This window comes from Rhipicephalus microplus, chromosome 9, assembly GCF_043290135.1.
Source record: "Rhipicephalus microplus isolate Deutch F79 chromosome 9, USDA_Rmic, whole genome shotgun sequence".
Lineage (NCBI taxonomy): Eukaryota > Metazoa > Arthropoda > Arachnida > Ixodida > Ixodidae > Rhipicephalus > Rhipicephalus microplus.
Genome location: NC_134708.1, coordinates 53,097,030 through 53,113,011, shown reverse-complemented (window position 1 = coordinate 53,113,011; position 15,982 = coordinate 53,097,030). Strand labels below are relative to the sequence as shown.

The 15,982-nt window shown below is 46.3% G+C and overlaps 1 protein-coding gene across 1 annotated transcript in view; it reads left to right on the top strand.

Moving 5' to 3' along the window:
• The window catches only part of LOC119163835 (phosphatidate cytidylyltransferase, mitochondrial), a 34,415-nt gene extending 20,336 nt beyond the window's left edge, over window positions 1-14,079 (top strand). The window contains exons 6-9 of the mRNA XM_075873661.1: window positions 4,121-4,286; window positions 10,115-10,177; window positions 11,018-11,092; window positions 13,556-14,079. Of these exons, the coding sequence (XP_075729776.1) occupies window positions 4,121-4,286; window positions 10,115-10,177; window positions 11,018-11,092; window positions 13,556-13,569 (318 nt within the window). The 3' untranslated portion in view covers window positions 13,570-14,079. The remainder of the gene's footprint in view (window positions 1-4,120; window positions 4,287-10,114; window positions 10,178-11,017; window positions 11,093-13,555) is intronic.
• The last annotated feature ends 1,903 nt before the right edge of the window (window positions 14,080-15,982 follow it).

Genomic DNA, 15,982 nt, shown 5'->3' with positions numbered 1-15,982 from the left:
TGGAAATTGAATAAGTTTACATCCATGCAATGCAAATATTTCTCAAAGTTCCAGTCACTGTATACACTCAAAACGTTCGCTTTCAAAAAAAAATCAGATTTTTTTGTGGCTACCATCTACGTGGGTGAAGCCCACTGCGTGCTAGTCGTGTCTTTCAGTACTCTAAATAAAGTTTCTCCATTCATATATCTACGACAAGCACATTTCCACACTATAAGAAGTGACCCTTGCGCGTCCCCCTTCTTTAAAAAGCTGTGACTTCAGAACATATAGCAATGCAGAAATTTCTGTCGAAGGAATGCAGACACGCAGCTCTGCTATGCAGAAAGATGCCGCCGGTGAAACTTTCTTGCCAACCAGCACCTGCTCCGAGAGAGGGTATGGTGGGCGGGGTGCCCGCAGTGACGTCACACTGTTTACAAACAGAGAGAGGTCTATTAACTTCTCGAGAACTTTACCAAAAAATGGCAAAATGCAAATGGGTCGGTAATTATGAATCATTGTTTTATCACCTTTATTAAGAACTGGGATTACTTTACCACATGTAAGTACACTGCTGGAATGAAGCATATGTAAATACGCTACCAAATTTTGACCCCTACAATAATAAATTTATCATCTATGCCTCTGTCAACGTGCAAATGAAGCAACTATGCCTCTGATGGTTGCTATCATTTGGTTATTATTAACAGCTGTTGTAAGTCTAGTGGAAGGTACAAATGGTCAAACATACCAAACCAGCCTTCCAGCTTTTAGCTGTCAAAGCAGTAAAACCCTTCTAACAAAGCATTGAACCCTCCACGTTTCGAGATTACAACAGTGATTCCCGTCACGTCATAACTATTACTAATGAGAAGCTTTCTTGTTAAATGTTGATAACCTCTTATCAGCCACTGTAAACATAATTCATTGTTTATTGGTGCAGTTCATGAGTTTGTGATTAGTCTGTTTCAGTGGCACAGCAGTTACGGCCCACGGCTGCTAACCTGAAGGTCACTGGTTTGATGGCGGTTGAAGTGCTTGCATTTCTATGGAGGCAGAAGGCTAGAGGCTCATGCACTATGCAATGTCAGTGCATGTTAAAGAGCATCAGACTGCCGAAATTTCTGGAACCCTCCACTACAACATGCATCATAATCACATCATGATTTTGGCATGGAATACGCCAGATGTCCCGAAAAAAATTGCGCAAATATAGAAAAGGACACCACAAAGAAGGGTTACAAACAGATAGAGCACAAAATACCGACTGTTTTTATTGACCGTAGCGCGCCGGTTAAATAAGCAAACCGAACATATCTGCGCAGACATGCCCATAAACATCAAGTGCTAATGTGCCTTATCCATCAAAAAGGATGTTTATGTACTGTAGACCGACACCGAGGCATCACTCAGACAGCTATCACTTTTCATGTTGATGAATGCTTGCAAAATACCACGATCAGACACGTTTTTTCTATGTCTCAGTATCTTAGTCTGCAGAAATTACACTTCACATCCACAGGATGCGCGATGAGCGGGCAAAATAGCCAATTCATTATTTTTGATAGACAGCTGGTGTTCACGTGCGCAGTAGTTTAAGCAGTGGCTTGTCTGGCCCACATAATATTTGCCGCAGGAAAGCGGAATCTTGTACACCACTCTCACATCGCATCGCACCGTTGGCTTGGCATTCTTCTCGCCACAAAGGCTAGCGCTCTCCTTGCCAGTCGACATTCGTGAGCACAGCCATGAAAGCTCCTTAGGTGCCGAAAACACCATGTTGACTTCCGTGGTGGTTGGCAACCTTCTTCAGATTGTGCGTCGCCCGGTGTAAATAGGGTAGCACTAGCGGCTTCTTTCTCTCACAGTCATTGGACGAGTATTTCAGCCACGGCTTCCGTGAGCACCCTTTTAGTTTCTTCAGAAGCGTTTCAGTCATAGCCGCTAGCACTGACTGGCGGGGACCCGGCTGCCTTTAGTCTTGCTTGACCTTCCTGCCTTTCCTTTCTCTACCTCCCTCTCAGTCTGAGCAAGGAAGTTGGCCAGCCTTTCATGCGAGCACGATTTCATAAGCGCCGCCTTTAAATGCAGTGATGCGATCACCTTCTTTACAACTTTAGAATGAGATGACATGTACAGTAAAGGCTTTTTCCGCGGCCAGGAGCCCGCTAGACTTTGTGCCAAGAAGCATGTCAAGCCAATGGTGCAAAGGTTGTACGAGATTCGGCTTTCCTGAGGCAAACAATATGTAGGCCAAACAAGCCGCTGCGTAAACGACCATGCACATGAACACCAGCTGCCCATCAAAAATAATGAATTGGCACATTTGCCTGCTCATTGCACAGACTGGGGATGTGAAGTGGGATTTCAGCAGACTAAGATACTGGGGCATAGAAAAAACTGCTTGTGAGGTTTTGTAAGCGTTCATCTACATGCAAAGTGATGGCTGTGTGAGCGAGGCTTCGGTATGGCTCTACGGTGCGGAAATGTCCCTTTTGATAAATAAGGTGCGTTAGCACTTGGTGTTTCTGGGCACGTGTGCGCAGATATGTTCTACGGTCAGTAAAAACAGTTGGTATTTTTGCACAATTTTTTCTGCTTAGAATAAACGAACTAGCCTTTCAAGATGTCCTAATTATCCTAGATATGTATTATTCTTTATTGATTGTCATTCTACCCTCTGCAGTGCTGTACAAACGTAGACTAAGACAAATGACTAGGAGTGCACATATTTGAAATTTCATATATTTTTCAAATAGTGTTTACTAATCGATTTACATTGGAGTTTTACTATTCAAGCTTCCTAAAAACAAATAGTCAATGTCCAATTAACAATGGCCCCTTCGGATTTTTTAAATATGCTTCACAACATTACATTTTCATAGTGTGGCATAGCTATCTTTCAAGTCCTGCCAGAGGTACAAATGTATATACTCAAGAAAATGCTGGTTTTAACGTGGAGATGATTGATATGACAGAGGTGGGGGCCTAATTAATGGTGTACTGGACCTGAAGTTTGGGCAGGAAGTCGGAGAAATCAGACGCCAGGGATTTTTAGCATTCAAAATTTCAGATGCTGTTATATATCGACGTCAGTGAGGCAGATTTGAAACTCTGGACTCCAAGGTGGCCAATCCTTGTCCACCACGTTAGTTGTACTTCTACAGAACTTGAAAGAAAAAAAAGAGCAGGAGATGCTGAGAAGATAGCGGCTTTGCGTTTCATGTGTAAAGTGCTGTCGGCAACACTTGCGTTGCATTTAATCATGTACATAAACACAATTTGGCCTCCACATTGTGTCATTCTTGATAAGACAACTATAAAACACCACTCTGCCAGGGCTTCATCAAGCCAAGAAAACTTTTATGTTGCTATCTCATAAGAGTATGCTTAAAAATCTTCTCCAACTTTTATTCTGCAGTTTCACTTTAAAGTATTCGAAAAATATCCGAGAAATATTTTTTTTTTTTTTCGGATTTGTGCCCGATTATGTTTGTTGCACACTGGAAATGTTTTCTGTGTATGGGCATAGGTTCTGCGTTTTTTGGTGCTTTTTCTATTGTATGTTCTGAAACTTATAAACAAATTGCGGCATGTCGTTGAGGTAAAGCCAGCTGGCTATCTTTGGTTGATGTCGCCTTCATATGCTATAATGACTGTATTCGGTTCCCACTGTTGTGTGTGCACTATGAAATCGCCTTTTCTTTTTTCTTGTTATCGCCTGTTAACTTCAACTTATATTGCAAACCGCGTCATATTTTCATTGTGCTGATATGCTTTGTAACGCGTGAATTAACTTTGTGTGATCTGTAAAACTTCACCAATTACCCCCCTTACTCAATGCCCTGTAAAGGGCCTGTAAGGAATTTTAAATAAAAAAATAAAATAAAAAAATTTCGATTCGCACTCACACTTCAATGTTTGAATTCACTTCACACTCAAAATTTAGCTTTTTGCACAATTCTACTAATAACAGTTATTGATTTACTGGTAAGCAAACCTTTTGTCAGTTCCAATTGAATCAGACTCGCTGGCTTCCAAGTGTGTGTCTGTTTATTCTGTGCAAGCCCTTGCCAACTATATAAAATACTATCATTCGAGCATGGCGTACGGCTATAGTAATTGCATCATCTCGCAGCAAGAGCCGGGCCCTGATGCAAAGCTGCACCACCTGAACCTGCTGCCCAAGTCCCTGCAGTCTCACCTGCTCAAAGTGTGGAACAAGGACGGCAGGCACCGGGACCTGGAGGACGTTCTCCGGGCCATCGGGAACGACCCCCACTGCAGTGGTTTCATCGAGGAGGGTACGCGCGAGATGGCACTCCAGCAATGCAGTCTTGCGAAAGAAAGTTGCTTGATAGATACCTAAGGGCTAGTTGGTGAGCTGTCATATTTATGAAGCATTGCTCGAGCAGGTAAAGTGGTATTGTGGGCTAGTTGGTTGCTGTAGAAATTATAAATATACATACACAAGAGGAAATGCGAGGATAGGACGAGTGCTAGACATCACCTTAGTTTACTGAAATGAAACATAGAAGCGTGTTGAATCAGTATGCATGCAAAAACAATACACGGGCGAGGGGGCCGTTCTTGCGTACTTTCACGTGTCGCCACATCACTAGCGCAAGACAGACATCTAAATAATCGAGCTTTTCCTGGGACAGAACAGCAGAAAGAGTACGAACACATTCACTGTTATTAATGCTGATGAGAAAAGTTTCTAATATTTATCGAGCATTGGATGTGTACATCTGAGGCTGTTGGTTTGGCCCCCACTGATGCAGTAGGTCCTTTTTATTTTGTTCACTTTAATTCATTTCAGTTAGCATTGTAATTTCTACACTACACTAAAGAACAAGGAATAATGTCCCTTATGTTTTCCTTGGCTTCATCGTACGTCGGTTTCATTTGGTCGTGTCTGACAAAGGAATTAGCCCCTTGAACAATGGCCCTTCATTCATTCGTTTGTAGAAACAATAATTAATTGAAGTGCAGTGCTTGCTTCTGCCTCTCTTTGTGTGTGCGGGCACCTGTCTTTTTGTGCACTGCTTTATCAGTAATTTTACGAAGCAAGGCTTGCACCTCTGTTCTAGAGTCTCTCTTCAAGTCTGATTGCAACAGAATTTTAAATTGCATAAAATAGTTTAAACTATTATAGATATCTATGTAGAGCCTCCATGCCGAATTTCACGCTTGAAATATGCGTGGAACTATCAAGCTAAGGTCGGCAAACAAAAGGTCGAGCTTGCTCAAACACTCCAAAATTTCCCTTAGCCGGACTCGCACGGACTCAGACTCAGTAATTTTTTTCTCAACCGGACTCACACATATTGAAACTGTCAAAAATATTACTCAGTTGGGCTTGCTTCGACTCACGGTTCGATACGAGTTTGAAGCAGTGCGAGTAAATCAGCCTATGAGTGCATTACCTTTTTCAGATAGAGCATGGTGTCGATGTTATTTAATGCAAATATCTGCAAAAACCTTCAAGTACAAAATATGAGTTCTTGCGAGCCAGTGACAACATTTTTATAAAAGGCTCTACTCAAATGAGATATTTTATGAAAAACTTCCCACAAAATATACTAGCTTGTGGGAGGAAGTCAAGATGCCTCCTTGTCCCCCACCCTAACCTCTGATCAATAAATATTAATAAATATTGAGTTGGCGTATGAGCGCTAGTGTGTCGAAATACCTGTGAGGAAACACGAGTATGAATGTAGGCCAGGGCAAGGTTGATAATACCGTAATTACTCAAATCTAACGCGCACCTTTTTTCAGTTAAACGAGTTCATAAATCGCATGCGCATTAAAATCGAGTGCGGAAAAAAAATGAATACGGTAATTCTTGCCATCGGCATTTCCAAAATGGCCGCCCCCTACGTGCTTCGGCATAGCGCATCGGCCATTTCTGCCTATGTGTTTCCCATGTGCGGCACTTCGTACATGTGCTGAGGAGTTCGTCATCTTGTAGTTCATTAGCATCGATGGCATGGAAGGGCCGACTCCAAAAACTCAACGAGTGCACCACGATGCCGCTTTTAAAAGAAAAGTCATCGCGTGTGCCGAAACAGACGGACATTGGGCCGCATTGCGGTCGTTCGGAGTTCCCGAAACGTGCGTGCGGGACTGGCGGAAACAAAAGCAGAAGATTGTCGACAGCAAAGATTCACACAAAGGCTTCAGTGGACCACAGCAGGGTCGGTTTCCGCAAATCGAAGAGCTGCTCGCCGAGTATGTGCTTGAGCAGCGAGCGGCACAGCGGCCCGTGACGACAGAACTGCTCCAAGTGTAGGCTATGCAGTTAGCTTTAGAAAAAGGGCTAACACGGAGCCAGTTCAAAGCGAGCAGGTGCTGGCTAACTTACTTTATGAAGAGGAAAGGGTTTTCCTTCCGAAAGCGAACGGGCATGGGCCAAAACTTGCCGGAGGAGTATGAAGAAAAGCTTCACAGTTTTCAGAGGTTCGTGCTAAACATGTGGCACAACAATGGCTATCTGCCTGGGCACATCGAGAATGCCGATCATACGCTTCTTTACTTCGACATGCCTGGCACCACAACCGTCGAGAAGTAGGGGGCGAAGCAAGTTCGCATGCTGACATCGGGCCACGGTAAAACAAGAGTGACGGCAATGCTCCGTTGCACGTCAGATAGGCACAAGCTTCCCCGTACCTCATATATAAACGGAAGAGGCTCCCGAAAGGAGCCGTTTTCCCGAGTACGTAGTGTGATTGTGCGGGCCAACGAGAAAAATGGGTGCGCGTTGCAAATGATGTCTTACTTTTTTTTTCGTCGTGAAAACCGAGTGCGCGTTACAATCGAGGGCGCGGTAGAATCGAGTAAATACGGTAAGTGCTGATGATGGGCCAGAGCATTGGTAAAAAAGGGGGGGGGGGGCTCGCTCAGACACGCTTGAGAAACATACTTTGTGCTTGTGCTTCAATCAGAACCACACTCGGGAAAATTTTCTTCCGTTGGACTAGAACTCGCTGTAGCGGCGAGAGAAGAGGAGACGTGAGAAGACGTCGAAGGCGGCCGTTGGGGCCGTGTCGATCTCGCCACTTTATTCCAGGCCTGGAGCGGAGCCACGTCGGCTACCAGCGTCCGCCACGCCAGGCATGTTAGCTCGTTCTCCTTCTCGCGCAGCTCGAGCTCGCGCCAGCTGCGCGAGAGACGCGGCGCGGTGATGGAAAAAATGATGATTGTGATGATGGCACTACAGGGCTCCCCCCCTAGCGCTTTGCGCGATTTGAACGCATATGAAAAAAAAGAAAGAGGGCGACAAATGCTATGTACATGAACGGCAGTTCATAAAGTGTTCATTTGGCCAGTCCAGGTTGTCAACGTTGATGGGCCATCGGTAAGCAGCGGGTCTCTGGTGGGCGACTCTGGGAGTTGCGCAGAGGACGCAGGAGGAAGTGCCGGGTCGCTGTGGCAGCCGACAAGCGGGTCTCACGGTGACCTGGTCGGAAAGGCCGAGAGTGGACCGTGTGTCGCGAGGTCATGACAGGATGGTGGGTGACAATGTTGGCGCTGGGTGCAGAGGACACTATACTGCCGCCTGTTGAGATTAGAGGTCCCGACAGGGCGCCATGATGGTGGTGGTGGTGGTGGTGATGGTGGGCATGCGCCAGTATCTGCGGCTGGGTGAACGTCGGTATCTGCACCAGGGATTGGTGCTGGTCTGTCTGGAACGCACCCAGTGTGGGCTGGGCCAGCATGGTCTGCGTGGGCAGCATGGCCTGCAGCTGTTGCAGCGTCAGTGGCTGTCCCGGGACTATGGCAAACGAGGGGGGCGACATCATGCGTGGCAGTGCCAGAAAGATGTTGGGCCTTGGCCCCAGGTTCTGTGGAATGACAAGCGTTGGGGTGCCAGGCGGTCCTGGATGTTCCCCATGGGGCCTGGGCCCCGTCTGAGGTCCCAGGGTCAGGCCCGTGGCATGGGGTGGCCGCAGGCCCAGCTGGACCCCCTGTGTCTGTCCCAGAGAGCTCTGGGTCTGCCCCAGTGTGCCTTGTATCAGAATCGGGCTGTGGCCCAGGCCCGGAATGTACTGGTTCAGCAGGAAAGTGCCGTGCGCAGATCCAGCCGGAAACATGCCCGGCTGCGCTGCCACGGGGTTCCCGATGAGCAGCGGACTCCCCGTGTTGAGCTCCATCGCGGCTCCGCGCTGCACCGTGGTCGCAGGCTGCGGCGCCGGTACAGGCGCGGGCCGTGGTGTGGCCTTGTGCTGGGCCGCCCGAGGAGACTGGGACCGGGTGGTCGCCGCTGCCGAAGGCGTCGTCATGTTCGCGCTGCCGCTCGACAGCTTGGGCAGGATCTGTGGCTGTTTCGGCTGGATGGGCCGGGGGGCACCAGAGGTGCGAGGACTGGGGCTGGCCAAAACCACCTGTGCGACGCCGGGTCTCGACGCAGGTGCCTGCTGCGGCGCCACGGGCAGAGGGGCGACGGTGGCAGTTGCTTTGGTGGTTGCCGGTGTCGACGCCGACGATGAGGGCAGGCTCTGGCTCCGCGAAGGCACGGCGCTGGGGCCCGTCGTAGACCACGAAACAGAGACAGGGACAGGGGCGGGGAGCGGGGACGCCAAGTGTGGTCGGCTGCTGGCCGGGTAGGTGCGAGTGGAATGTGGCGAGGCACCCGGCAGGCCATTGCTGGCACCAGTGGCAGGTGGCGGAGCGGCAGGGGGCACCGTCGAGGATCTGACCAGCAGCTGCGGCGAGGAGGAGGCCGAGACGGCTGAGCTGGTGGTCGCGGAAACGGCGAGGGCCACGGTGTCGCGTGCCGTCGCTTTCGTGGAAAACGTGCAGGTAGCAGGTACGTCTGATGAAGCTCTGCACTGGGGCTCTGAGGGAATGTACCTCTCGGAGGGAAGGTCAGTCGCAGTGGCGAAGTCTTCTACCTCGCGGTCGTGATCAGGTGCAGGAGTGAATGTTTCTGCGACCGGATCAGGTGTAGAAGTAGTCGAAGCCGGGGTACCGAGGTAGCGGTCAATGGAGGGCTGCGGACCGGTTCGTACCTTGCTCTGCGATGCCGGGGAAACCTGCCTGGTGCGGGTAAACGGAAGCGGACGGTATGTGTTGCCGCTGCGGGCGAGCACCGCGGTGCAGAGGGCATCGTAAGGCTGCGGGCTGGTGCTTGAAGTGGCAGCGAGATGGCGCAACTCTACCGGGAGGGTGTCGAGAAGAATGGCGTGCATCTGCAGCTGGTCCGTGACGCCATTCAGCGCCAGAACGGCATCGAGCTGCATGAACCATACCTTTGGGTAGGTCGATTGGAACGGTGGCACTGGCGGGCAGAGTTGCGGGAACATGGCCGCGGGCCGCTCGGCGAAGGGCGTGTTCTCCGGGTCACCAATGTAGCGGCGAGAGAAGAAGAGACGTGAGAAGACGTCGAAGGCGGCCGTTGGGGCCGTGTCGATCTCGCCACTTTATTCCAGGCCTGGAGCGGAGCCACGTCGGCTACCAGCGTCCGCCACGCCAGGCATGTCAGCTCGTTCTCCTTCTCGCGCAGCTCGAGCTCGCGCCAGCTGCGCGAGACACGCGGCGCGGTGATGGAAAAAATGATGATTGTGATGATGGCACTACATCGCGATAATTTTTGTGGGCTGGATTCACTCAGACCGAAACTCTCCAGGATATTACTCACTCAGGTTCGCTCGGACTGGGCCTAGATACGAGTAAGAGTGAATCTTAATAAGTAGACTCGAGAGTTAGCTTACTGGCCCGTGCTGTCAAAAGAAGCTTGCAGACAAAGCAGTTTTTCATAGCCAGCTTCTTGCCCACCTCTCTCTCTCTCCTGTATCTTGGGCATTCCTCCGAACATGAATATACTTTGCCTCCAACGGTTTGCACGACGTCCATGTGCCAATTTTCGTGGCACTTGCACATCGTTGCGAGTGCGACCGAATGGCAGTAGTCTGGAGCGGCGGAGACTGAAGCATCTCTTGGCCGTACCAAGATATTCATTGTATGTGGATTTAACTTTAAAATTCTACTTCTATAAGAGTACGAGCTTTCGCTTTCAGGGTTCACGTAAGGCTCACGTATAAGAAGGTGTGAAATTATGAACTGTGTGTGTAGTGAACTGTCATACAAACAGTGTCAGCTCTCTCTCCCCTTCTTTTTCCTTCGACAGCTGTGGCAAGCATCGTGTGGAGGTCAAGTTGGGGCCAAACTGCCAAAGGCATTGTCACAGCTGGTAAGTAGACCCCAAGCCCCTTTACATGGCACTGATGAAGGGTCTGATGCAATGGTATGCTATCATGATATCATCAACTGTTGAGGGTCTGATATAATGGTACATCACGATATCATGACCATAGCACTGATACCTTGGTAAGCCTTTTGTCGTGGTAATGCGAACAGACGACATCATTGGCTGTTGTCCAGCTGAGATGCTGTTCCGAATGTGCCTGATTCTAAGTGGAAGCATTTGGTGTTAGATCCAAGCAATTGAGTTGCCACTTGCTTCACTACTTTTTTCCATTGTAGCTTACCTCTAGAGCGGTCATAATTGTAACTTCTGTGCGGCTCTGCTTGCCCTGAAAATAATAATTATTACTATTGCATGTCATTAGTTGCCCCTAGGGCAATGGTGATTGTTAATTTTGCACGCCTTGCTTGCTGTTAGGACAATGATAAATGTTTCTTTTGTACTTCTTTGCTTCAATTTAGAATAATGAAACACAATACAGTAAACTCTTAGTAAAGAAAAATGTGTTAAACGAAACCGCTGCTTAAATGGAACAATTGCTTTTGGCAAGATTGGTTTTGTTCTTGCATTCTGCACCCCTGTTTGTCTCTCAGTAAACGGAACTCCCGGTAAACAGAATGTATTTTACTGGTCCCTTGAGGCTCCGTGTGATGAGTCTGTTGTAGTTTCATGCGTCCTAGCGTGCCTCCAGGATGACAATACTTGTTAATTTTTCTATGTCCTTGCTCGCTTCCCGGTCAATGACAATTGTTACCATTGGATGCGCTTGGTCGGCCTCTGGGACAGTGATAATTGCGCCTTTTGTATATCTTTTCATGGCTTTAGGACTGTGGAATGCTATCCATTATGGGAGCAAGAAAGTCATCAAAATGCTGAAAAGCTTGACCACAACGCAGCCAAGTAAGCCTCTACAGTGTTTTCTTGCACCTCCGTAAACCAATCAAAACAGTAGCTTCGAGCCAACTCCGATTCCCGTAGTCAATTAGTGTGTGGTGAAATTGCGAACACACTCTCGAGACGACTGTGAAGCTTCTTCTGGAGAAATTTGAAATTTCTCGCATTTGAGCTAGAGCTAACCAAGTACTTTTTGATATTCCTTCTTTTAATTTTAAAGGAAACATTGCCAGGAAATATACCATTTCAAGAAATATCAAAATCCCATGCGTTTTAGGAATGGTCAGGCAGTTTTAGTTGTTTGTATTTTGCTTCTCTTGTCATATGTAAATAATTTTTATGGGCAAAATTTTTTGTGTTTGCTCTTAACTATGAAGAACTTGGGAAGTTTTGAGGTGAACTGCTATACACCTTATCAGTATTGCTTCACAATATGTTAACCAGCACCCATGGTAGTCTCACGGTTGTCCCCATGAGCCTTGTAAGATGATGCAGGTTCGACCGCCGCAGCTGCTCTCCAGTAGGTACAGAATCTAAAGAAGCCTTGTCTAATTAGGCTTATGGTTATGGCATGTAAAAGAACCTCAGGTAGTAAAAAATAATCCATGTCTTCCTCTTGTGCCCACCGGCCAGAGCTTTTATGACGATCCGTGAAATGTGTTAAATTAATTTTGACTTTCTATTCAATGGCCAATGAAACAGTTTAATGAGATTGAGTGCAAACATATAATAATGCTCGGGCTAAAGCACCCTTTAAGCGTAATTGCAGAGAAATGTCGGGCCACTAAGAAAAGCCTTATTTGAGGTAGTGCGCATGCGCAAAAGTAGACCATATTCTTTAAACATGAGCTAATGCATCATGAATTGCTTGCGAACATATAGACATCGACAAAAAAGGAGTTTTCTCTACCGCTGAGTAGAGGTGATGTGCAACTTGAAACATGCAACTCCTCAGCAGGACCTCAAAGATTGATGCGGTGGGACTTGTCAAATCCTCGAACCACTGGGTGCATGCAGCTTCTCAGGTACTGCTCAAGGGCTGCCTACAAGAACTCGAGACGATCACGAACGAGCCTTGCAGCATTGCCTAAGTTGCTTTATTAGTGTGCAATATATACGTTTGTTACTAACTTAGCCAAAACTGAACTTGATTATTATAGTTCGTTGTAAAAGGCTCTTGAGTCGAACTAAACTTGATTACCATCTCTGTAGTAACTTATCATCGGACATCAGCCTGAGAAGGTTCGAATTAGCGCTTGTTGACAGAATCATTCTATTTAGAAGGGTTGTCAGTAGAATAGGGTTTGCAAGGCAGTGCAGTCGTATGGAATGCCGTTATGCGGGAACTGGTGGTACTACTGCGTAGCTGGGTTATGCCTCTCACAGTCCCCGGCCCAGGTGACCTGTGACACTTAATTTTGGCCTGACAGCCGCCAGGGATGAAGCCCGTACCATCTTCTCCCGCCAGGTGCGGATCACGCGCTGTGTGATTAGTTTTCTGTGCAAAAAAAAAAAAAAAAACACTGCGCCAGTGAACATTTGTTCCCGAGCATCTGAAGTTTTTGGAGAAAAGTATATGAGCATACAACAAGTGCCCAAACGCATGTTTTGCAACTACACGACACAGGAAATGAGACAACACCCTCGTCAATGGGAACACTCAGAGTCGCCAAAGCCGTGCAAGTTCAAACAAAACTGTCTGGTGGCAAAGGAACGGCGAATGTCTTTTTGGAAAGGAGGGGTTCTTTGTTATACGAATTCATGCTTGCCGGTACCACAATCATTTAGTAATGTTGTTGTGGGGAGGTGAAAAATTTTCACCGCACGATTCAAAAACGAAGAAATGCGGGCTCACAATGGCAGTGCGTTTTCATCGACACTACAATTGTCCACACATCGGTCATGTAACATACAATGTCGTCAATAAATTTGGATGAGACGCTGTCGTGCACCCTTCCCAACAGCCAAGATGTACCCCCAAATGGCTACCATCTTTTTCTTGAATTGATGAGACCGCTGGTTGAGACACATCTCGTAAACGGAGAAGAGCTTCAACAAGGGGATCGAAGCTCCCTTCAAAGTGCAGCGGGAAAGTTTGACGACTCGGGAGCAAATTATATTGTGCACCACATGTGTAAAAATGCATTGATGTTGACGGTCATTTGGTGAAAAAATAGTTGAAATTCAAAGCTTTTCAAATGTTTATTCAATGCTAATAAACAAGGTTTGCACTGCGAAAAGTTTTTGAGAATCTTATTTTACGGACAACTCTTCTAAAATCTTGTTTCAGGCAGGGCATTTTCTGTGCATAGTAACATAATTGCAGTTATATTGGTCTCAAGAGTGTGAATAATAGGGTGTTTTATGCGTTTTCCGCTGTATGTCGTGTCATTGCTTGCTCCGTTCCCTGAATCATGTTCTTTTTATTGCTGATCTTAAGCCACCCTTCCTGCTGTCTTGTATTTTCAGATTTGAAGACGTAACGATTCTCTTCATGGACATACGTGCATCTCGGTTGTTTTTTCCAGTTTTTGTTCCGAGCACCGATGGGCACTTACGAGCTTGTTGCAGCGTGTTGGTCGTTCATCGCTCCGTCAGTTGTTGTTCTGTTTTGTTTGCCCACACAGCTGTGATAGTGTGTACACTTCGAACATAGTCACGCCATCAGTTCGTCACAGAGCCACTGCCATATAATGGGACATCTCCCCACATTTCATTGCCTTTGCATGTACAGCGATTGATTTGGTCGTTTTAAAAGATATGCCTTTGAAACAAGAGGGCACCATTTTGCAAGCGCTTTACTTTAAGGATTAAAGAGGTTTTACATAGACGAGCGAGTTGTGCTCAGGTTGTAGATAGTCCAAGCCTTGGAATTGAGCAGACTCTGCTTACCTTTCACAGATATCTTCTGGTGTTTTGAGTGAGACGATTGAAGATATTAGTAACTTATTTTGCGTACGCTGATCTAAGAATAAAGTTTCACTGATTACAGATTTAGTTGTATGTTCCTCCTTCAAAAAAAGTGTATCGCCCAGCGGACATTTCGCAAATCATGTGTACAAGGTCGTCGCTATAAGCAGTACTTGTTCGCTGAGCTCAACAGTGGTTACGATGCTTGGCTGCTGGCTTGAACGTTGTGGGTTTCGTACCCACTGCAGCGGTCGCACTTCAATAAAGGCAAAATGCTGGTGGCCCATGAGTTGTGCGGTACTGGTACGCAATAAAAACACCGGATGGTCTAACTCTCTGGAGCTCTTCACTACGGCTTACTCTAGAATCATATCGTGAAATTTCTGGTCGTAAAACCCCAGATAGCATCACGAAGCAAAACTTGTTATAAAGGGCACCTGTCATCTTGCGTCAAAATTTTACCCGGTCAGAGCAGCAGATGTGTGGCTATGTTGTAAGAGAAATGCAACAGTGCCCCGTCCAGCTCACCATACCTGCTGAAGTAATAAAATCTTGAATCTCTATTTTGGAGAATAATTCGTGAAAGTTGCTTGCGAAATCGTGAACTTTGGGCTGCAACACGACCCCCCCCCCCCCCCTTCGAGTTTCTTTCCAGCTGTGCTTTTCAAAAGTGGCACATGATTTTTATCCTCCTCCTCCCACTGTAGATTCCCAAAAACAGGGTCCCTATAGATGGTGTGTTGTGGTGGTACATTGCAGCATCACCCCTAAACGAGATCATCTCTTAATAGTCTAATTCTCATATGACAAGCGTGAGACAAATTATTTGATAGAACAGAACAAAACTATTTATGTATATTTTGAAGGGATGCTAAAGAAAAAAAAAACGATTTTCATCATATTGGGAAATTACTTTCACGATTTCGAAATTGCCACAAGAAAATTCATGGTTAGGCAAGAAAGCACCCAAAAATAAAACACGAGAAGCTTGATTCATATGAACTCAAAAACTCTAGCTGCCTAAAACATGACCAAAATGCTGGAAAATGAGATTGGAATCTGTGAATTCTCTTTAATGTCTTTAGTACTGTTGTCTTTTTTGCGAGAAATTCAGCAAAAGCAAGCTAAGCTTCTGTTTCCTTTTTTTTAATGACAAAAGAGATTGTGAAATTACCACAGCCTATTTGACAGCGTAGTTAAAGGATCAGGCGGGGATTTCCACTTGAGCTTTCTATGTGGCTTTTGAGTATTCTACTGCAGAGCCATTTCTGTGCTTGAAATTTAATTGCAAAAAGAGCCAATACAGGTGTCGTATCAGACAGGAAATTACGTTAACATGTAATATTGCACGTTAAAAAATTAAAAAAAAACAACCAGGCATCGCACAATGCAAATTGCACAAAGGTTGGGAGGCCTAAAGCTACCCACCCACCACAAGGCCCTACCATAATTGTTCATCATCAGCCACAGCATCTACGATGCACACATGATCTCTTAAAGACACGTAGTGGGTACCTCATTTACCTGCAGAATAATGAGTCATGGCTTAGTGGGCATTTCCTTACTTCTCAACATTGTGATAATCTATGGCGTAGCAGGTACTTCGCTCTAGTCGGTACCTCTGTTCTCGCTGTTGTGCTCCTAGAGAGTTGACAAGAGGCTCTAGAATGTGTTGTAGCAAAACAGCCATTTGGGCTAGTTGGTAACGGTTCATTATGAAAGAAGTTCATTAAGGACTTCTTCTATAATGAAGGAGGTCCTAGAATGGCAGGTTCACCAGCCTTCGTAGCGGCTACTGCATGTCCCGCACAGGTCTGGCATTTTTTTTTTCACTAAATCGTAGTAAGCCCCCTCATAAGTAAAACTAATGAAAGAAGAGCAATGAAACAATAACCTTCTAATCTGAAATTATTCGGAGTTTCTACCTTTAATGTCTCTTTAATGTATCATAACATAAAATGAAGGTTCTTGAGTATTTTTTCTTGC